This window comes from Anopheles arabiensis, chromosome 2, assembly GCF_016920715.1.
Source record: "Anopheles arabiensis isolate DONGOLA chromosome 2, AaraD3, whole genome shotgun sequence".
Classification (NCBI taxonomy): domain Eukaryota; kingdom Metazoa; phylum Arthropoda; class Insecta; order Diptera; family Culicidae; genus Anopheles; species Anopheles arabiensis.
The window spans coordinates 66,064,334-66,087,383 of NC_053517.1; the positions used below are offsets into that span (position 1 = coordinate 66,064,334).

The 23,050-nt window shown below is 38.7% G+C and overlaps 2 protein-coding genes across 2 annotated transcripts; both read right to left on the reverse strand.

Moving 5' to 3' along the window:
* Positions 1-1,183: 1,183 nt before the first annotated feature.
* On the reverse strand, positions 1,184-23,026 carry LOC120897103. The gene is made up of 3 exons (XM_040301717.1): positions 22,819-23,026; positions 1,330-1,731; positions 1,184-1,261 (listed from the first exon to the last, which is right to left on the reverse strand). Exons 1-3 carry the CDS (start codon positions 22,824-22,826, stop codon positions 1,195-1,197), a joined length of 477 nt encoding a protein of 158 aa, XP_040157651.1. The 5' UTR covers positions 22,827-23,026; the 3' UTR covers positions 1,184-1,194.
* On the reverse strand, positions 14,140-14,758 carry LOC120897105. Its single transcript, XM_040301718.1, has 2 exons — positions 14,244-14,758; positions 14,140-14,171 (listed from the first exon to the last, which is right to left on the reverse strand). The coding sequence occupies exons 1-2, from the start codon at positions 14,694-14,696 to the stop codon at positions 14,160-14,162; spliced, it is 465 nt and encodes a 154-aa protein (XP_040157652.1). The 5' UTR covers positions 14,697-14,758; the 3' UTR covers positions 14,140-14,159.
* Positions 23,027-23,050: the final 24 nt, after the last annotated feature.

Genomic DNA, 23,050 nt, shown 5'->3' on the forward strand with positions numbered 1-23,050 from the left:
CGTTAAACGATCCAAAGCTACACACATCATCGTATACGTGCTTTAAATTGTGCACATTGCTGGAGATAAAGCATTCCCCGTACAGTGTGGCATAATCACGCACAAAATTAAGTAGCATTTCGTGTGCCAGCTCATAGTGTTGCTCATGGGCTGGGGACGAAAAAATAGTGATAGCGCAGAAAAATAATTTAAAGTGTTCATATGCTGCTTCTGGAAGAGTATCCTTCAGTGCAACAATGCTGGGGTAATGCAAGAAATTTTTAAATTCTGCACCTTTCCAGAATTTTAAGTAATGAATACTGCGTAGCTTTCGTGGTACTTCTGAAGGTAGCTTCACCTTGTCCATAACGCTCGATATATATTCTATATCCTCCAGATTCCATTAGTTGTCCAAATGTACCTTTTTCCACGACCTCATCAGGTAGCGCATTACTCCAAGATCAATCAGATGCAGTCGATCGGTAGTTGGAACATCGTCGATAATGTCGAAATAGTCTAAGGCAGTGAGCGGGGTGGTATTTTTACAATGACGGTTGTACTTCCCTTCCTTAAACTCTTTGGCTATTCTCTTCGGTGCATCAACTCCGGAAAAGTGCATCCGATGCGTGACTGCATCGTACACAGAGTGCTCTGTGCATTTAAGGCATGAGTCATAGCCGTTGTGTGATATAACGCCTGTGAATAGCAATACCACATTAAAAGATAGAAAGGATGCCTTTGTTCTGTCGTTAGTTACCTTTGATAAAAGCACGTGCTGGAGTGTCGGCGATGATGGCGCGTACACGGATTTTGACTTGTACTCCGCTCAACGCTATACCCGTTGACTGCAGCTGATTCAGCTCTGTAACCAGCTGCCGAAGATAATCTTCCGCGCTCGCTGGTTTAGTTTTTCCACAAAAAAGAGCCACAACAAATACTAGTGCTTGCGGAACATCGGTTCTTCTTCTTCTTCTTCTTTGGCTCAACAACCGATGTCGGTCAAGGCCTGCCTGTACCCACTTGTGGGTTTAGCTTTCAGTGACTAATTGATTCCCCCCATAGCAGGATAGTCAGTCCTACGTATGGCGGCGCGGTCTATTTGGGGATTGAACCCATGACGGGCATGTTGTTAAGTCGTACGAGTTGACGACTGTACTACGAGACCGGCTCATTGGTTACTCGCATCAAAATCGGCCACAATTGTGTAGGGCCGCTCTAATGGATGGGCAATCCGTCCATAGCAAAATCCAACCAAAAAGTTGATGCTTTGGGTTTAATGTTCCTAAAAAGGGTGGGTTAAAAATGGGTTGTTAAAAATTGAATTGCAAAAAAGCAGCTACATTTGCTTACGTGAAGTACGATGTCAGACAATTTGCAACACCGTTGTACCAAAACTCGCCCCCTCCGATGTTTTCTATCACATTGGACGTTGCTTTCTTTGTTTTTAAAAGAGTCCGTGGATCCTTTGCCAACTTAAAACTTGTTTCCTCTTTAAGTAAGGTAAGAAGAGAACCTACAGCAAAATGGATGAGGTTGCAAGAAAGCGCCCAGCGCCTAAGTTTGTCCCTAAACTGGACATTTCTGCCATCCAAGCTGTCGGTACTGCATTCGCTGTCCTCACTAAAGTCGCTGAAGAGGTCATCGTTGCTAGAGCTATCAGCTCCATCATCGCTATCCTCATTACCCACAGGAATGCTTTCTTCGTCTTCTTGCGCTTCCTGTGACACGCTTTCTGGCAAAGAGCTTTTGCGGCTAGGGATGGTGATTCAGCCAAAAAGGAGAATTAAGCAGTCAAAATGTGAAACGGCGGTATTTGGTGAAAGAAAAACAAAAGAATTCTTTGCGAAACAAAAATACGATACATTTTGGAAGCCGTTTTGTTGTGATAATTCAACGACAAAGAAACGATCTAAGTAGATGAAGCGATGATACCAAAACAGAATCACATTTTCGCATACCAATTTGATCGAGGAGCTACGGCTTGAACCGATCGACTGGCTGAATTGTCTACGCATGGATGAAAGATATTATGTTTGGTTATTGGAGCAAGTTACTCCGATAACTCCGCGCAAAGAAACTCAATTGCGTAAAGCAATAAATCCTCATGAAAGGTTGAGTGCAACTATACGCTTTCTCATGAGCGAGGGAACCTACCCTACCAACATCAAACGGCTTTGAAGGCATTCAAATGGCATTTAAGGCCTTAGCCGCCATCTTAGCTTGTTTGTATACTGGTTTTACACCCTCACTAATGTAACTGCCAAATAGAGCAGTGAAAACACTTTTGTTTTCGAACCGAGAAAGCGTGTGTTCAAATCCTGATTTTTATGATCTTTTTTCTGTGTTAATTTCTTTTTAAATTAATATTTTGTGGCAATAATTAATGTAAACAAAATTTATGTGAAGCAAAATTCAAATTATACCTGTAGGAAAATGAAACCAACGCGGAATAATTTCTTGCCGAAACGATATATTTATGTTTGCCAAAAATTTGTCTAGATTCCGCGAGTGGTTTGAAAAGGGCGCAAATCTTATGCTGCGCTCTTTTTATAGCTTTTCCCTCGTCACTTCGGGTCCTAATCGGATTGCGCTTCGTGTCCGTTAACCCTTCTGGTTTAATACAGGTCGTTCAGTACCTGTGTTGCGCTATGTGACAACAATACCTTTTTGAAAAACATAATAGTAACACTATGTTCACCCTTCATTAACAGGATGGGAGTAATATGTATCTCATTTATCCTTTTATTAGAGTTATCGAAATGAGTTTGATATATTGAGACACCTTTCAACGTGTTGGTCTTTAACAACCGAATAATGCAAACCATCTTTAATAAAGTGAAATAGCTCATAGCTTAATGCCAGAAAACATAACACGTAAATCGTGCTATCGAATCTTACGCTCATATCTGGGAACACTACAACAGTGCAGTGCTGAAGACGCTTGTAAGGTTTTCTTTTGACAGTTGCTATTTCAAATTTCAAATTCAAAGCGAAATTTTTCATTGGCATATTTCAAAGGCATTTAATTACTGCTAAATGCACTGCTGATCGCCTTCAATTCGCAGGCGATTACAAGGCCATTAGAAGGCATTTAACGGAAATTTGCGAGTAGGGTATTGTGATCTTAAGTTCGGACCTGTAAGCGATAGCTACTTGATACTAGAAACATGCCTAGATATCATAAAAGTTGGAAAGATATTTGTGAAGTAATGATGTACTTGAATTTATAATCTTTTTTGTTTATTGTGTTTTTATCTTTACTATTGTGTTTTTATCTTTACCCATATGGTCAAATGGAGGGCCAAGAGTAAAAATGCAACAACTTGCTCTAAACAAAGCCAAGGGAGGTCTTAACTTGCTAATACCAGAACTCAAACTTAAAACATTATTGATCAACCGACACCTAATTGAAAAACAACACATGCCATTTACAAAAAGCTTCTTGAATCAAACAGAAAATCCACCTAACATTAAATATATATATTCATATAATATTCCCAGATAGAATGTAAGCCTCCCAAGATGGTATTTGCTTATTGTCATAACTGATCCAATGTACCACAATTTAGATGTTAGGAAAGTATTGGCTAGTATGACCCGTTGCTGAATGTTGAGCTCTCTCATTCTGTCTTACTAATTGAGCAAACTTATGTGTTGTCGCTTCCCAATTCAATTTCATCGTCAAACGAAATGAGTTTGTGAATAGAATCCCTAAGATTTTGATTTTTTCTCTGTTTTCAATCCTTTCTGTGTTGATTTTATTTTGATTCTATTTCTGTTTTTACTCCTATGTCCATTGCCAGGGATTTGTTAGTGTTAAGCTTTGCTCCTGACTCAGTTTCGTATTCCTCGAATGCTTTTTTTATGTTGAATATTTTATTGAAATCCGTTGTGATAATAGAAATGTCATCTGCATAACAGTTGACTAAATCATTCTGAATGTTGCATATGTTTTCTAATTTGCATAGAAGCGGGTGTATATACAAGATAAATAAATGCATTGCCATGGGGTCTTCTTGCCTTACCGATCTTTTTATATGAAGTTTTCTTTGGAGGGATCCATTTATGTACAATCTTGAAGTAGATACTGAGTAAATTTTTTTGATGAGCGTTATAAAGTTTTCTTTAAATCCAATTGCCGTCAAGGTGTTATGCAAATATGTATGGTCGACTCGATCAAATGCCTTTTTCATGTCAAAAGAGATGAGTTTTCCTGCTATTTTCTTTTCCTTGAGGTTCATAATTCTATCTTTAATCGAGAGAAGTGCCTGAAAAATATTGTTTTTTTCCGTTGCCACATTTCTGAGAAGATGTTAGGATATTGTGTGTGTCAAGGATATTTTTCATTCTGAATTTCAAAATTCGACTAAAAATCATATAATCTGCGTTGAGCAGTGTTATAGGCCTTCAATTTTCGATTTTGAAGGTATTATTATTTTTTGGTATTAAAACAATTATTCCTTCAACAAATTCGGGTGGAATATCATTATCAAGAGCTTCATTGATTATAAGATTAAGTTCCTTATGAATAATATCAAAAAATGTTTCATAGAACTCATATGATAAACCATCTAATCCTGGACTACGATTTTTAGTTGCTGTTCGAATTGTATGAAATATTTCTACAATTTCAATATCTTTTGTTAGATCATTATTGAGCACACATGCCTCAGATATTTTTCTGGGAATAATTGGGAATTTAAACAATTATCGTTGCCTGAAAAGAGTAGCTTGAATTGTTCCTGAATGGCGTCGAGTATCTCTTTTTTGTTTTCTAATGTTCGACTATTTAAACGGATTTTAAACGTTTTTTAATGAAATTACGATTTTTCCTTCGTTTAAATAGATGAAATGTACACATTGGTTCTCCTGCAATGTAGTTATTGTTTTCTTTGATAAAGTTTTGTGTCATTTTTCTTTGTAGCGTAAGCATTTCAGCTTTTATACGATTTTTAGTTATTTTTTCATCAGGATTATTTACAAGCTTCGAATATGATTCATTTAATCTAGATTGTAACCTATCATGCGTTTGATTATATTCTTTATAATGCATTTTAGTTTTCCATAGGAAAAAACTTTTGATTTTTGGTTTTGCATATTTTATCCACCATGTTAACCAGTTTCCGTAGTGTTTTTTTTTGCCTGGTCCATCTTATCCAGTTTTCTTTGAATTCGTTTTGAATTTCTTGTGTTGTAATATATTTCCTATACGACCATAGCTTTTGCCTTGTTATTATTTGTTGATTATTATTTGGCAGGGCTAATCGTATGACATAAGCACGGTGATCGCTAAACGAAACGCTGTGAATGTCAACCAAGCGGAGATTTTCTTTTAGATTACGTGATACATAGATCCTATCTATACGTGAAGTAGAGTTTGAAGTAATGTAAGTAAATTCTGGTCCGTTTTTTAACAAAATCCAAGTATCTACTAAATTCAAATTATTAATTGCATTACGTAATGCTGCGCTATAGTTCGAGGTTCCAAGTGCATCTTTTTTTTCAATAATGCAGTAGAAATCTCCTGCAATAATTATATTTTCAACGGGATGTCTTAGGTGATATGCTAACGACTGTTGAAAGAAACGTTCTCTTTGTATTCTGTTTTGGCTACCAGATGGTGCGTAGATATTAATTAGTTTTGTTCTGCCAAAGCACAGGGATATAATTCTCCCGTCTAAACTTTTTTTCTACATGGGTAAATGAAATGTCTTGCTTCAAAGCTATTGCAGTCCCTCTTTGTCGTTCATCTATGTTTGTTATTAATTCATAGCCTTGAATTATTTCCAATGACGAATCATTGACCTCTTGCATGCATATTATATCTAAATCTAGCTTTTTTACTGTAGCTATAAGAGCGTCTGTTTTGGTTTTGTTAGATATATTGCAGATATTGATACTTCTTATACGATAGGATTTTTTGAATTCTGTTATGTTTGAATGTGTAGTGGTGTTGGCCATTTCGAAATTATCTTTTACTTTGCGATGTGTCGAATCGTTTTTTTTTTTCAGCTGTGTTAGTAATTATAATTTATCGAGATTGTCTCCTACCTTTTATAATATTGTCTTCAGCCGATTTCGTATACCTCGTTCGCCCTCGTTTCGATTCTACCGTTATAAAATCAGTCAGTTTTTTATCAGCTTGTCTTTTCACCGAAGGCGATCGTGACCTGTACCCCTTTATTGGTTTCCAAATTAACCGCTGTCTCTGTGACGGTGCTGTTATCGTTCGTCATTGCATCAGTTTGTTTTATTGGTATAAATTTCAGTCCCGATGTCCCCGGTTGAGGTTGTGGTGGTTGTTCCACTGGGATTGTATTCGTCGTAGTTGTTCGGCATAGCATGGATTACGTTCGACGAAATCCGCTTCGGCGCTCAGTGCAAAAGGCACTCACGACCCTTTAAACGATGTTCATTTTACCGGTTTTTTTGAATCTGGCCAGTTTTTGAATAAAATGAACTCTTTTGACGGTTACGTTCGTTCCCTATTATGTGGGATGAAATCCCCGAGGTTTTGGGCTGCGGATTTGTGCCGAATTGGTAATCTTTCGCGATTCCAAAGTATCATAATGCAGATTTCAGGAATTTTAATGGAATCATTTAAGATGTATATATATATATATATATATATATATATATATATATATTGAAATACATATATGATTATATGTATATGTATATATATATATATATATATATATATATATATATATATATATATATATATATATATATATATATATATATATATATATATATATATATATATATATATATATATATATATATATATATATATTTATTATGTAAGCCGGTCTCGTGGTCGTCAACTCGTACAACGTGACAACATGGCCGTCATGGGTTCAAGCCCCAGATAGACAGTGCCGCCATACGTAGGACTGACTATCCTGCTATGGGGGGTTATCCAAAAGTCACTGAAAACCAACCCGACTAGTGGTACAGACAGGCCTTAACCGACAACGGTTGTTGAGCCAAAAGAAAAAAAAATTATGCATTTAAATAACCTTAAGCTATGTACACGTGCTAGACAAACACACGGTGGCAAGCGAGCCACGGAGTCATGTTCCAACAGGAACCGAACTAGAAGCAGGTTTCCAGGACAGCCGGCGCAGATCGCGAACGAACGGTACCTCCATGTGGGGTGTTATATTGATTGAACACCTACCAGCATTACGCATTATTATCATTTTACATAACGAGAATTTACAGTACTTCACCTAGAACACCGCATAGATTGTTGCTCATTTATTAGCATCGGTACAGAAAAAGGTTAAGCAAATATTTCATTTCAGGGAACGGTCAGAACTAGGCTTGGGCAATTTGATTCTTTTCAGTGAACGCGTGCGGTGTAGTTCGTTCAGTATGAGGAACTGAACGCGTGCGGTAGGTCAGTCGCACTGTGGGTCACACAAAGAATTAAATTTTGAACTGTCTTTTATTTTAAATAAATAATGCGGATGCTCGAACAAAACTTTACTTTTATGTATTTGTTGAGATGTTTAGTCCATGGTGTTACAATTCTAATTTATAAATTTTTAGTTTAAGAGAAAAGTTATAAAAAATATATCATACACACTAACAATTCATTTCATTCTTAGGCTTACCTAAATTCAATCCAAAAACTAAATAATTTTTTAAAATTTATCTACATTTTGCTGAATAAAAATAATTTCTTTAAATTTTTTAGGATGTAATCTAGAACGCTTATCTGAATAAATCTGTCCAGCTTTTGAAAATAATCTTTCACATGGTACAGATGTTCCCGGAATACAAATAATTGTTTTGGCAAGTGCATAAATTGACGGATATTTTGAACTATGAATTCTCCACCATTCCAAAGGATCATTTTTTATGTCTATGTTTCTATGTGTCTAATTCTATAGGGTTTTCAATCTCGCATTCTGCGTTATTAACCCATGTTATAAACTCACCAAGTAACAAGTTTGCCTCATTGTCTATATTGTGTGGTTCTTGTGCATTCATTGAGGGGGTTTGAAACGGAATCAACTCTTGTATAATAAGTTCGTATATTTCCCGATATTTTAAGGGTTCGTCATGGAAACCTTGCTTTTTTATCCTAGGATCCAATAACATAGATTTTGCTATCATTTGATTATTGGAATAAATTTCCAAACGTTTTTTTACGCCTTCTTTAAGATGTGTCACGAGATTGCCTAATTCCGGAATAGTATAATCAGTTTCGTTTAATTTGCGTATTATCATCTTACTTAGTAGGCCTACGTGAGAAACAGTAATATTTTTTCTGCTGAAACCATGTTAGTAGCAACATTGAATATTTTTAAAGCGTTCAATGAATGTTCTAAAATTGACCAGTCTATTTTAATAGGATCCAAGGTGTTTAATTTGTCTGCACTAGCAACAATAGCTATTTTATTCTTATAAAACCTGTTTAGCATATCATAAGTTGAATTCCATCGCGTTGGAACATCCTGCTTTAATTTTAAATTTGGTAAATTAAATTTTGACTGGGTATCAGCTAATTCATAAGTGGCTTTTGGACTCTTCTTAAAATACATAACCTTCCTTTTAACTTCATCAACGGTAGATATGATTGATTTTTTAATGGCATCTTTAACAATTAAATGTAAACTATGGGCAAAACATGTAACGTGATTAAATTCTAATTCTCTAGCCGCGCTTTTCATGTTGGCCGCATTATCGGTTACAATACCAACTATTTTGTCCTGAATTTCGTATTTAATTATAACTTCCTTGATCCAAGCCGCTATATTTTGGCCACTATGTTATAGTGATATCTCGGAACATTCTAAAAGGCACAAACATAGTTTGTAATCATTATCTATAAAATGTGCAGTTAAACCTAAAAAACTTGTATTATTTACATTTGTCCAACCGTCAGTAGTCAATGCTATAGAAGTTGCATTTCTCACTTCTCCTTGCACTTTAACCAATATTTCGTTGTAAATACTGGGTAATAGAGCATTTGATACATTCTTACGGGTAGGCAAATCATAATTTTGATTCAAACAACCAACAAATGTTTTGAATGCTTCGCTCTCTACTATTGACAATGGGAGGCAATCTTTACAAATTAATTTTAAAAGCATGATATCTAATTTACGTTTTGTTTCACTATTCATGGGTTGTTTTAAAAAATTTGAAATTAAATTAGGAGGGCGCGAACTGCACGATGGACCAGCTTCACTATTTTGTGTTGATGGTGATGTAGTTGATGCGAGATGTTGCCTTTCAAGTGATATTGATGGATGTTTTGCTTTCATATGACGCTTTAGGTTGGAGGTAGATCCTTTCGTAAATGCTATTTCGTTGTAGCAGTAACGACATTTTGCTTTTGTTCCGTTCCTTGTAAAATGATCCCAAATCGAGCTGGACGTAGCGACATTAGAAGCCATCTTAACTAAAACATATTACAACATTAATCAAAAATTAAATTTTAAATATTTGTTCAATTATCTAATAGCCTAAATGACTTTAACAGTATGACTGCTAAAACGAACAGTTTTTTTTTAATTAAAGAACGTTTTGGTATAGTTCCAGTCCCGTCAGCAATTGTTGTAAATTATAATTATAGCAATATTATTCAAATAAAATAAATACTATCACTGTGCTTTGGTATTTTGAGGAAACTTTAATTATTGATAAATTGTAGATCATTATTTTTAATTGATGATGTAAATTTTACCATAATAATTAAATCTATTACTTCGATTAAAAGTTACTCAGTCATCATGAAAAGTCAGTCGATCATAGTTGTCACTGGTGTGACCAAAACATTGAATAGTTTTGGCTTTGAATGTCATTTGTGGTAGGAAGGTCCAAATGAGGACAGTGGTTAACTCAATTGTATGCTTGGTTTTCAAATTTGGCTCTTCATATCGAAATCTACCAACATTTTCATAGAATTTGGCTCTTTTCGCCACAAAGTTTGCTGACCACTGAACTAGAAAAAAACGTCGGTTAACTTGACGCCATAGACAGCTAAATTCTATACAAATGTCAGTAAATTTCCAAACCGGATTTTCAGATGAAGGCGTGAAACTGTGGGAGATTTTGAATACTCCTACAATAGAAAGGGGCTGTTAAGGAGTGAAAATGCTGGCAAAAATCGTAAACGGATTGCCGTACTTTCTCGACCACTGAACTAGGATTTTTGTATGAAATAAAAAAAAAGAATAAATGACGATTTGTCATTTTTTCTCATCTTGTTAAAAGTTAAAAATAATAAAGCAACTTACCTTTAAATAGTTATCAGGTTATCCCTGCCGATTCTTCCACAGAAAAAGTATTCACGCGTTATGAATTTTCAAACTGGGTACTTTCCTTTAATGCGACTGATTCGATACACAACCAAAATAGGAATCGCAACGACAATGCGAAGCTAAAACTCTGATACCGGAAACGCACTTCAATACTATTTCACTTTGTTACCTACTGCAATATTATTCATACAACACCAACAAACGAGGGACTCATTCATAATGGGTAAGCCACTTTCCGAATACTTGACGTTCTTTTATATACATATTGCACTTATCAACTTAGTGTGCGAAAAGCATGCCTCACTAGTAATGGTGTTCGAATAAAAAATCGTGGGATGGTACAGTTTAAGCTCGCTAATTGAAATTGTAATGTGTGACATGTATTGCATTTTGAATTGGCATATTTTTTTAAATGATAAAAAGCAAAAGAATATAAAGATTTGGAGATTTTTTGATTTTGCATGTGGTGAATATTTCAAGATTAAAATCATCGATTTGTAGGAGGCGAGCTGAACGTAGGGACATAAGGACGTAAGGACAGCAGACACAGATTCACGTGTTTTTCTGTTAACAGTTCAGCGTGAATTGACTTCTTTATTATTTTTGTTGACAGTTCACATCTTTTTGACATTTGTATAAATGCAAAGGTATGTACATATGTGTCATTTGACGTTTAATGCCTACACATGACAGTTCGGTCTCTGTTTGTCTACAACTCGGCTATCCTGAGTATTTAATTGCCCTCAATTAAATCTAATTTTAAGTGAATGTTGCTGTTAAGTTTCGTTGGTCTCAATAACCTCGGAAGGTTCTATCCATTTTCTTAATTTATTAGCTTCTAAAACTCCATCGTATGGAATTTGGGTTATCTGACAACCTTCTATATCCTTAATAACATAGCGATCGTTAGGTAAAATCTTATGTACAATATATGGCCCTTTAAATTTTGGAATCAACTTTTTGTTTTGGTTCACGGTGGTGTCAACGTTTCTTATTACAACAAAATCACCTATTTCGAATTCGAGAGCGGGTTTGTGGTTTTTACGGAAGTAGGTTTCATTGATTTCCTGAGATCTTTTTATATTTTCTGATGCTTTATTACGATTTTCAGCTAGGTCTCGAGCTATATCGGTATATTTTTTCTCATCAAGAAACTCGGTCAATTCATCAACATCATGACTTCTTTGTTCGACGCCAAAGAGGAGAATAGAAGGGGCAAAATTTGTAGATGCGTGTTTGGTATTATTCAATGCATATTCGGCTGCGCGTAAATGTGAACTCCAATCAGAATGATCAGGACTATTTGAGAGTTTACTAAGAATTGGGCGAAGAATGCGGTTAACTCGTTCGACCTGTCCATTCGCTTGAGGTGAACATGTTGCATTTAAGACGTGTTTAATGCCATTATTTTCAAGAAAATTTTCAAAAAGATTGGAAGTAAAGCATGTTGCTCGATCGGTAATAATTCGCTTCGGACAACTGTAATAAGACATATATTGATTGAGAATGTTACAGACTTCTTGAGCATTTGTAGAGCGAGTAGCATAAATTTTAGTAAATTTTGTAAAAGCGTCGATGACCACCAAAATATACTTTCTCTGCGACCTCACTGATGGCAAGGGACCCAAATGGTCAATATGAAGTGTATCAAATGGTGTTCCTTCCTTGGGGATGCTATGCAGATTTCTATTATTGATGCGGGGAGGGGCGGAATATACAATACATTTCAAGCAATTTCTTATAAAATGTTCCACTCGAGGCTTCATACAAGGAAACCAGTAATGATTGCTTATTTTGTCACATGTCTTATCTACTGCTAAGTGGCCGATCTTTTCATGGGTATGTCGAATGATGTTATCTATCATCTCATGAGGCACATACAGTTGAAGTCCCTTGGTTGGAGATTCTCGATACACTAATCCATCTTGCAACGTATAACCATCAACAGCTCCTAGCTCCAACTTGGACTTCATCTGTTCAATAGCACGATCTCTCGCTTGAGCTAATTGAAATTGAAAATCTAAATCAATTTCATGAACAGCACAACTAGCTTGCAGTCTGCTCAGGGCATCGACATGACACATTGAAGCACCAGAACGATGTTGGATGGAGTATTCATAATTTTCGAGAAAAAGCGACCATCGAGCAATTTTTGCAGAGGAATTACGATTTTTAAGGGTTTCTACAAGTGAATTACAGTCTGTGATGATTTTTATCGGAATTCCGTGGACATAAACGTGAAATCGTTTTAATGCGTATATAATAGAAAGCGTTTCCAATTCATAACTGTGAAGCTTAGCTTCATCTTTTGTTGTGTTTTTAGAGAAAAAAGCTAGAGGATGGAATTTTCCATCATCTTGTTTTTGTAATAGAACTGCTCCAAAACCAGAAGAACTGGCATCGCAGTGTAGTTCCGTTTCACGCTTCGGATCAAAAATTGCCAAGACAGGAGACTGTATAAGTTTGTCACGTAGCGAACAGAATGCTTCTTCACATGATGAATCAAACTCAAAACGCTTATCATTTTGCAATAAATTGGTCAAGGGTTTTGCTATGTTGGAAAAGGAAGGGACAAATTTGCGAAAATAGGAGAAAAGTCCCAAGCACCTTCGTACTTGTTTGGTATTTGTTGGCATAGGATAATTTTTTATAGCCGTTAAATGCCTATCGCTAGGGCGTATTCCACATGAATTTGCTCTATACCCCAAGTAATCCAGTTCTTGTTGAGCAAACTGACATTTGTCTAGTCGAAGCTCCAATCCGTTATGTCGTATTTTTCTAAGGACGGCACTAAGTGTGTTCAAATGGGACTTAAAATCCGTTGAAGCAATTATAATATCGTCTAGATATACAACTAGTTTATCTGCTTCGATAAATTCCCGGAGTATCGTGTTGATGAAACGTTGAAACTCAGAAGGAGCATTTTTCAATCCGAAAGGCATTTTAAGATACTCATACTGACCATCAGGAGTCACAAAGGAAGTATACTTGGTGGAATCCTCGTGCATTTTTACTTGGTGAAAGCCGCTTTTAGATCCAGCAGAGAAAAAACTCGTTTATTACTCAAATGCTCTAGACATGTCTCGATCAACGGCAGGGGGAAATTATCTCGGATCGTAATTTTATTAAGAGGTCTGTAATCAATACACATACGGATTTCTCCGTTCTTCTTTCTAACTAAAACAAGTGCCGAGGCATATGGCGAATTACTGGGACGAATAATTTTTTTTTCTAAAAGATCATTTACTATTCCTCGTACTTGATTCCGTTCTCCGTAAGACAATCGGCGAGGTTTTGTATATAGAGGCATATCATGAATAAGACTGATTTTCATTCTATGATCGGGTGAAATGATTTTATCAGGCGGGTAATTAATGTAATTTTGATGAATGGAACTTAATAGAGCAGTATTTTCATCGCTACTAATATGTTTGCCTATTTTTAATTCTTCCACTTCATTCACGTCAGGTAAATCAATAGCACAAATTTCTGCAAATGCCTCACTTTGACTGTCATGATACTCTTCAGGACATAGTCTTTCTAGCTTAGTCGGTATTGATTCTAGTGTATATTGAGCCAACGAAATACTGCGAGCAGGTGAAGACATGCATACATCGCTGTTAAGAGTGAGATTTTCTTTATTGAATTCATTGTTTAAATTGCGTTGACAAAGAAAAATATTACATTTTTTTAATAGATCACGACCTATGATCATCGGCCAAGCAATACTTTCACTGGGTAGGATAATAAATGGATGTTCTAATTGATTCTTCTGAAACTTGACTTGGCATAACACCTCACCACAGACGACTAATCTCTGGTTTCCGAGTCCCTGATATAGTGAAATTGAAGGTGGTTGCAAAAGAGTTTTGGGCAGTACAGCAGAATCTATAAAGCTCACTGGGCTTCCTGTATCGAGAAGAGAACGTATGCATGTCATCACACTACTCTGACCTTTTGATCTTTGAAGGCAACACTCACCTGTTGAAATTCTTCTAGATCCGTATTAAATGTTTCCTGCTGTACGTTATCCTGAACTGAGTGATGAGCTGCTGCCGATGGAATGATTATGTTGTTCGGGCAATTACGAGCAGCGTGTCCAGCTTGGTGACATTTGAAGCACGATCCTGGTGGTCTACGCGGCATTGGGCAGGAACTTTTATAATGCCCGAATTTCGAACAGTTGTAGCATCTTACTTCACTTTGTTGGTTGCTTGATGATCCTAACGGCTGGCAGATGGACCCTGATGATGATGGTGTGGCAGCATTACGTGGACGAATCTCCTCATATCTTTTCAGCAGTTGTTTTAAATCGCCCATAGATTTTGCAGAAAATCTAATCCATGCCTCGTTGATGGGATCACCGATTCCATCGATGATAATATTAATTAAATCCATTTCTGGGATGGGTACATCGCATGCCATAGCTTGCATGTCCAAAATATACCTTATGACGGGTTCGTTTCGTGCAAGTCGTCGTCCTCTCAGTTGCTTGTATACACTCTTTAAAGATGTGGTTGTGCCGAAATTTTGTATCAGATGGTTTTTCAACTCATGATATGTTGTAACGTCTAGGGATTTAGCAAACAAAGCAGCAGTACCGGTAAGCAATTGGCGTGTACTGTGGAACTTCATAGTATCATCCATGCGATAGGGAAGAAATGCACGCTCAAGTTCCTTGAACCATCGCTCAACATGCTCTCTTTTATCACCGCTGAATACATCGACAAATTCATTGAACTTGATGAATAACGGTTGTTGCGTTGTATGTGTAACAACCGGAGCTTCGAGGAGACTAATTCGCTGCTTTAGTTCAAGTATTTCGAGTTTTTTCTTAAGAAGTTTTATCTCTTCATGTACACTTGGAGCGGTGTTTATTGGGTTTGGAACCAAATGTGTGACGTTTTCTAGGGTTCCGACTAAAGTTGAATCATGCGATACCGCATTGTTCTCAGCATGCCTTACAGCACTACGCAAAATGGCGGCGCCATTGTTCTCAGCATTGACCAGCTCGGTTGGCAATGCTAAATTGCCTTCTGCTTTCGGGGTTTCAATATCCGCGGAACATCGCTTAACACGCCTGGTTCATCGATATTTCCAAAGTTTGCATTGTACAATTCACGTAATTGTGAAATTGTAGCAGTCGGTGGTACATTTACCTTGGCGTACTCGAGCGCGCACAGCATTTCCTCTTTCGTTGGCATTTCGAACCGCAGGCTTCCAAACACAATCACGAATACAGAAACTGCGTGGAATTTTATCTAGTTATCGTATCCCACTTCTGAGATGTAGGAGGCGAGCTGAACGTAGGGACATAAGGACGTAAGGACAGCAGACACAGATTCACGTGTTTTTCTGTTAACAGTTCAGCGTGAATTGACTTCTTTATTATTTTTGTTGACAGTTCACATCTTTTTGACATTTGTATAAATGCAAAGGTATGTACATATGTGTCATTTGACGTTTAATGCCTACACATGACAGTTCGGTCTCTGTTTGTCTACAGATTTATAAATCTCACATCGACCATGCAACTTAAAAAAATGATCCACATTTCAAATCATTCAACTAGCAAATACCTAGTGTACGTTTTTCCCTCCTTGCTCTTACATTCGATACATATCAATACCACACAGTTCCCCACGCTAAGAATGTCTGGTGCTACGTAAAAAAACAATCAGCAGAAAATGAGAAGGAAGAAGATGCTATTGATACCAATTTTGTCTCCTATTACAGGGTTTATGGATCACGATTATTTAACGTTTCATACAATTTGTTCAATTATTTGTTTCAAAACAACTGGGATGGTAAGAATAAATCACAAAACGAATGCAAAATTATATGAGAAACAAATATTAAATTGAGGAATGAGTCCAAAATAATTTAGGAAGCATGCAATAAAATGTGAGATAAATCCAAAAAATGAAGAAACAACCAAAAAGACATCAAACCCTGTGTTTCATCAGGACAGTGTGCGGTAGCAGTTCCTTGTATGACTGTGTGCGACTGATCCGACAGCGCAGAGAGAACGAGCATATTACTAGCGTAGTCAGTGTGAGTTATTTTTGTGCGGCTGTGTGCGACTGACCCAACTGAACACGCGTGCGGCAGTGTGCGCCAGAAGTTCTTTTTGTGCGGCTGAGTGCGAATGAACGAACTGAGCAAACGTGCGGCAGTGTGCGACAGAAGTTCTTTTTGTGCAGCTGTGTGCGAATGAACGAACTGAACACGCGTGCGGCAGTGTGCGCCAGAAGTTCTTTTTGTGCGGCAGTGTGCGACAGAAGTTCTTTTTGTGCAGCTGTGTGTGCGACTGACCAAACTGAACACGCGTGCGGCAGTGTGCGACTGACCCAACGGGTATGAGTGTATTTCTCGTTCCTTGTCAGTCTTGGACAGGAGTTCTTTTAGTGCGACTGACCCAACTAAATACGCTAACAATTTGCGTATTCTTTCTCGCTCAGAGTGTGATCGATTTTTTATTTGACTGTTGAACACAGTCGACTAAAATTAATGTTTTTTTTTTCGTTCAATCAGTCACAACCGAAGTCATTCCTTATGCGTGCGGTAGACCTACCCGTACACTTTTTCGCGTGCGGTGGTCAGCCGCACACTTGAGTGAACTGAGTGTGCGGCATAGGTCTCGCACAATTAGCCCATGCCTAGTCAGAACCTCGCCGCATGCGTAGTAAAAACGATAGCGAGCTGAATCAATCTATACACAGGTATTGAAACTGTATAAGTGTATTAAATTATCTTCAGTATATTGCGTCGATATTCCATTACGCATTAACAAATTATAAGCCTTCATAGTCGCTGATTACCCGTGTAGCCCGGTTGCCTGGAATATGATGTTTTTTCGGTTGCCGGTAACAGGGTTCATAGAAGCTCCGGCAAGATTTCAAGTGCTTGATATAAACGGAGAAGTGACACATATGGGTAAGCAAAGACATGCTGTATTTTGTATTTGAACACTTGAATCTGGAGGGTGTAAATGTGTGTTTAAATGAACATAATTGATTTTGTACTGAGCGCCGAAACGGATTTCGTCGAACGTAATCCATGCTCTGGCCGGTTATATTTAGTGCATTTTGTTTCTGTTGGTTCCCACTCGTCGTTACGTTTGCGTACGATTTTAGCCTATCCATTAGGTTTGTTTTTTGGCTGTTGAGCTTTCTGTTGCTCAAACAGGTCATTCCGTGGTGTACGGGATGATCGCATTTGCGACATGTGTGCTGCTGTCCTCTATGGGTAGCGAGAGTTGTTTCACCGTTGATATGGATATAAGATCCTAACGTAGCGATATCCGTTCGGAATACCGGCACATGCGAAGGCGTCGCTCCACACACCTTCGGTAACGCAGATAACGTCTCCGTATCTCTGCATGTGATTTTTAATGTGTGTGTTTGTATCTTGCGCTGAAGCGTCGTGAATCTTCACGATCGTTGACCCATCGTTCATAGTAATTGGTATGGGATATTCCACACCTTTACACTGAATAGTGTGTTTGCCATCGTTCTTTTCTACGATGTCCAAGGCAATACTTTGCTCCTTGATGTCTACGTGACATGAAACGGACGACGTCCGGAGGTGAATTCTGTTCACCTGTATCATCGAAATTCCAAGTTTTCCGGTTATGAAGTCAATCACTTCATTAGTTGTTGGCTTGTTTGGGACATGAGAAAGGTCCAGCTTAATGCTGGATTGTCCCGTTGCCGACATGGTGCCGGTCTGCCACACGCTAGTATTTTTAACGCACACTTGTCTTTAGTTTTTTTTTTATTTTGCTGAGCACTCTGCATCTACTTGTCTGTACTGCTCGAGCTCTAGAACCGAATTGCTTACTTATCCGGCGCTACAACCGCTTTGCGGTCTTGGCCTGCCTCAGGAGTGTCCGACACCGCTCACGGTCTCGCGCCTTCGTCTTCCAGACCGTTGTCCCGGCCTTAATGGCGGACGCCTCCACGCCATCTTGCACCCTCAATTTGGGCCTACCACGCCTCCTCTGTCCTTGTGGACGGCCTAAAAAGACTTAACGGGCTGGGTCGTCCGTTTCCATGCGTACAACATGGCCAGCCCACCGGAGCCTGGCGAGCTTGATACGCTGTACGACAGTGAGGTCGCCGTACATCTCGTATAGCTCGTCATTATAGCGGCTCCTCCATTGTCCTTCCACACATACGGGGCCAAGTATCTTCCTGAGCATCTTCCTCTCGAACGCGGCTAAGAGGGTTTCGTTTGATTTGGACAGTGTCCATGTCTCATAGGCGTATGTGAGTACCAGTACTATATAAGTACTATAAACTTCCAGCTTCGTCCGTCGCGACAGGTTCTTTGAGGTGAACTGCTTTTTCAGGCTGTAGAATGACCGGTTGGCAGCCAGCATCCTTGCGCGCAACTCAGCTTCCATACTGTTGTCGTTGCTGACCTTTGACCCCAGATAGGTGAGTTCTGGGACGACTTCAAAAGTGCTTTCACCTATCTGTATATCACGCATACGTTAATTCTGATTATTTATTGGTAGGCCCGCTGATGTTGCCACCATCAGTTTGGTCTTTGCCTCGTTTATCTGCAATCCGAGGTTCCCTGCCACCTGCTCGATCCCTTGGTAGGCTTCTGCTACATAGGAGAGCCGCAGACCAATGATGTCTATATCATCAGCGTATGCCAGGATCTGGGTTGACTTATAGAAGATGGTTCCCGTAGTCTCCACCCTCGAGTCGCGGATGGCCCTCTCTAGTGTCAGGTTGAATAGGAGACAGGCAAGCCTGTCCCCCTGGCGCAACCCTTTGGTGGTAGCAAAAGGTCCTGAGAGTTTTGCATCCACCCTCACCAGGCATGTGACGTTGGTCATAGTCATTCTAACTAGCCTTATCAGTTTGGCCGGGATTCCAAAAGAGCTCATAGCGTCATACAGTTTTACCCTGGCTATACTATCATATGCGGCTTTGAAGTCAATGATGGTATGATATGTGTTGTGTCTGTATTCAGCCATCTTCTGCAAGATCTGCCGCATGGTGAAGATCTGATCAGTGGTTGATTTTCCGTTTCGGAATCCTCTTTGATAGTTTCCGACTATCTCTTCGACGTGCGGGACAAGGGGATCCTGAAGGATCAGCAAGAATATTTTATAGGCGGTATTTTGTGGTCGGAAATTTGTGTATTCGAACCAACACAAAATTTAAATTCAACAGCAATTAGTGAATCTTGTATAAATCGCCAATACAGCTACAAGGAACGCCTCCAGATCCTCAAAGCAGAGTTGTTTAACCAAAGTGTCGAAATTGAAAGAGCTTTAAACGGTACGAATTCAAATATGGCTTATGAGTTTCCGATTGAAAGGCAATGCTATGCATTCCGGAATATCACGGAGCGGCAAAAGATCTGGACGATTTTTTATACCAAATTGAGTATTTTGCGAATCACATTCCGCAAGGAGAATCGGAAGAAGATTTGATACGAACGGTGATGTTCAAAATGAAGGGAAATGCGGCTAGTTACTTTAACCGTATTAAGGATGACAATTGGGCCAACGTAAAAGCGAATCTGATTAAAGTGTTCAGTGATAAGTTTAGCTTGGAAGCCATTTTCTAGCAAGTCGAGATGTTGCGGCAAGAAGTCAATGAACCTTTCTCGAACTAGAAAGAAAGGGCAATGAAGCTAAAAGAGTGTATTATCAGCAATGATGCAGCAAATACAGAAGATTATTATGCTCAAAAAAATCTAAAAATACACTTTTTGGCAGGATTGAGAAATCCGGAATTACAAACGCTTGCCAGAACTAATAAACATCTTGGTTTTGATGAGCTTTTAGAATATCTCCAGGAGGAAGTAATACAACTCGAACATATCCGAAAAGTTGAGCAAAGATTGAACCACTTGCACATGTTTGAAACAAATGCCAACAATACTATATTAACAAATATATGCCCAAACACCGATAACGATACAATTTAAATAGCCAAACCACGCAAAATGGATTTGGAAATCATGTAGAATTCAACAATAATAGTAGATTACGCTGTGACACTATTAACAGTAGTATTAATCATTCAGGAATAAATAATTTTGGGCAACCGCAACACAATAGCACCACACAAAATACAAACTCTTCTAACTTTAATCATAATAATTCACGTCCTAGAAGATACACCTGTTTCCATCTACGTTCGAATCTTGTGCCATTTGCATCGAATCGCAAACCGCCTGCTTCGAATCGCATGCCACTACGATCGAATGCGCGCAACCATGGTTAAATCGCGTTCCACTACAGTCGAATCGCGTTCCACTATGGTCGAATCATATGCCATTACGATCGAATCTTGTGCCGCTACCGTTGGATTTCTGAAAGGAAGAGCATAGTAAACTGTTTGTTTACGTTTGAAAGCTGTTTCCTTTTTGTCGGGTGCTAAAATTCTAATAAAAGGTAATTATTCTCTGATTGTAAGTATAGTCCTTGTTTTCTACTAATATTCGTGCTTTTTACATGCAGCATTACAAAATGGAACGTGGGGTCATTAAAAAAATAACATTTAACGAAGACCGCGAACGCATTGTTCGAGCCTACAACCAAGGCAAGAATATGAAAGAAATTGCCGAAATGCTGCACTTGAGGCATTCTACGGTACACGGCATCGTAAAGAAGTACCGAGAAACCGGTGTAATTGAGGCGACAAAACGAACGACACCGAATACGAAAAAGCTTTCACAACGTGAGATTGCTAGTATCCGAGAATGGATTGACGAGGATTGCTCACAATCATTGAAGGAGCTGGTGGCAAAGTTAAGGGAACATCACCAAGTCGTAGTTGCTACTACGACTGTTGCTCGAGCCATTAAAGGATTCCACTACTCTTTCAATTATAAATTATAAATTTGCAACAATTTTGAATGCGAAATATTCCACAGCCATGGGCTGTGAAATATGTTTGCAGTTTGATTTTGAGAAGTTTTCGATCGCTTTGCGCAGCGGGAGGTTGATAGCTTTTCTACGAGCTATGAGCAACCTACTAAGGATATTCAAAACATGCTACCAGCAAAGAAGCGTTTTCTGAAGCGATTAGCAGCTGTCAGTTGTTATGTTGCGCTCCGAGTTAAGCTGTGGAGTCTTACGATCATATTTTATTGGTGCTTTTTCTGAATTTTTTCTAATGAAAGATGATATATGTGTTTCTATGATCATATTTGGGCGTTTTTCAGTATGTATGACTTTAGACCTTCAGACCTTTGAGCCGGTCTCGTAGTACAGTCGTCAACTCGTACGACTTAACAACTTGCCCGTCATGGTTTAAATCCCCAAATAGACCGCGCCGCCATACGTAGGATCCTGCTATGGGGGAGGGGGGAATCAATTAGTCACTGAAAGCCAAGCCCACAAGTGGTACAGGCAGGCCTTGACCGGCATCGGTTGTTGAGCCAAAGAAGAAGAAGATGATCATATTTTTGATATTCGAGTTGCGCGAAACTCCCAGTTACGCGAATGTCCCTGGAAGGCATTTTTCGGGTAACTCGGGAAAAAAGTAGTTCAAGTACCAACCACCAATACCAGTTGGTGGTACTCTTGGAACGCATCACATAAAGCCTACCACTACTTTCTGTTAACCGGAGCCAGATTGCAATTTCCCTTCGTATGCTTGCGCGTCCTGCCGATAAAAATTGACGATTCTGTCAATTGTTTCAATGTGCTGTTCGCCATGGACGTAAAATACGTACGGATTGACGATGCACGTAACACTTACCATTGTGGAATACGGCAAAACATGACTCGAAAAGGAGGTAGAGTTTTTTAGGCAGACATTTTTGTCGACGTTCCGACGACTGCTCTGTGGGCTGTGGCTCATCACCATTTCGGGATATCGCTCCTCTCGTTGCTTCTCTTCTGATGAGCAAAGGCGTAGCAGTGAACAAGAGGGTGGGTCCTGGTGTAATTTCTTGCGGCTAGATGAAATCGATAGAGAATTTTTGATATTGTCACTGCCCGCGATCAATACGAGCTGTCTCACTCTAACTAGATCCGGAAGCGTCAGTTTGTAGTTCTTATTAATGCTTTGCACAAAGGGCTCATAGTCTGTATCGAAGGTGACCATCGGTTCGACAATTTCGCATTTGAACAGCTTTAACGGTTCGTTCGTTCGAGGAATGTTTTCACCTCCTCGCCAAACGTCTACCAGCAGCTATCAATTCGAGTGGGCGGATCGCGATATAATTGCTTCGACAGTGCGTATAATTCTTCTGGTCGATCTTTGCTTCGCTTTGGGTTTATCATACTGGTGTCCCCATTATACAGCTTAATTCTTTGACCGCTGGCCTGACGTCACAGTTTTTCGAGTGAGCACGTAGCGCACAACAAAAAAGAGAGATGCGAACAACAATTTCTCGTGCGACTGTACTCACACATTTGTTTCATTGCCATAAGCGGAGTAACACAAGTCGTTCTCGTTCTTTCTTTCCTACCTTATTCGTTCTCAAGAGAATCACTGAGCGTTTGATACAAAGCTTGATATCGCGCCGCTTAAAGTGTTAAGTGATGATTAAATGTATGGACAAATGGTTTGCTTACCTGTTCATGACACACTTCGGTGTACGTTAAAGAATTAAACTGCGATGAAGCTCAAGTTCATGTAATAAACGAAACAACGGGTTTCTATGGATCCAATCTTGTAATAGTTATCAATATCCCCCGAAAAAACTTATACATTCACCAACTATTCCATAATACAGGCAAATTGAAGGTTTAGGTTTAGGTTAAGTACACACTTATTCGACAACACGAGTTATGTCATGACGAGAAA

Coding starts and splice junctions, on each gene's coding strand:
- LOC120897103 (XM_040301717.1), bottom strand. Junction 1,262..1,329: donor TGTCTGACATCGTACTTCAC/GTAAGCAAATGT, acceptor CACCCTTTTTAG/GAACATTAAACCCAAAGCAT.
- LOC120897105 (XM_040301718.1), bottom strand. CDS start 14,696: ATGCAAGCTATGGCATGCGATGTACCCATCCCAGAAATGGATTTAATT.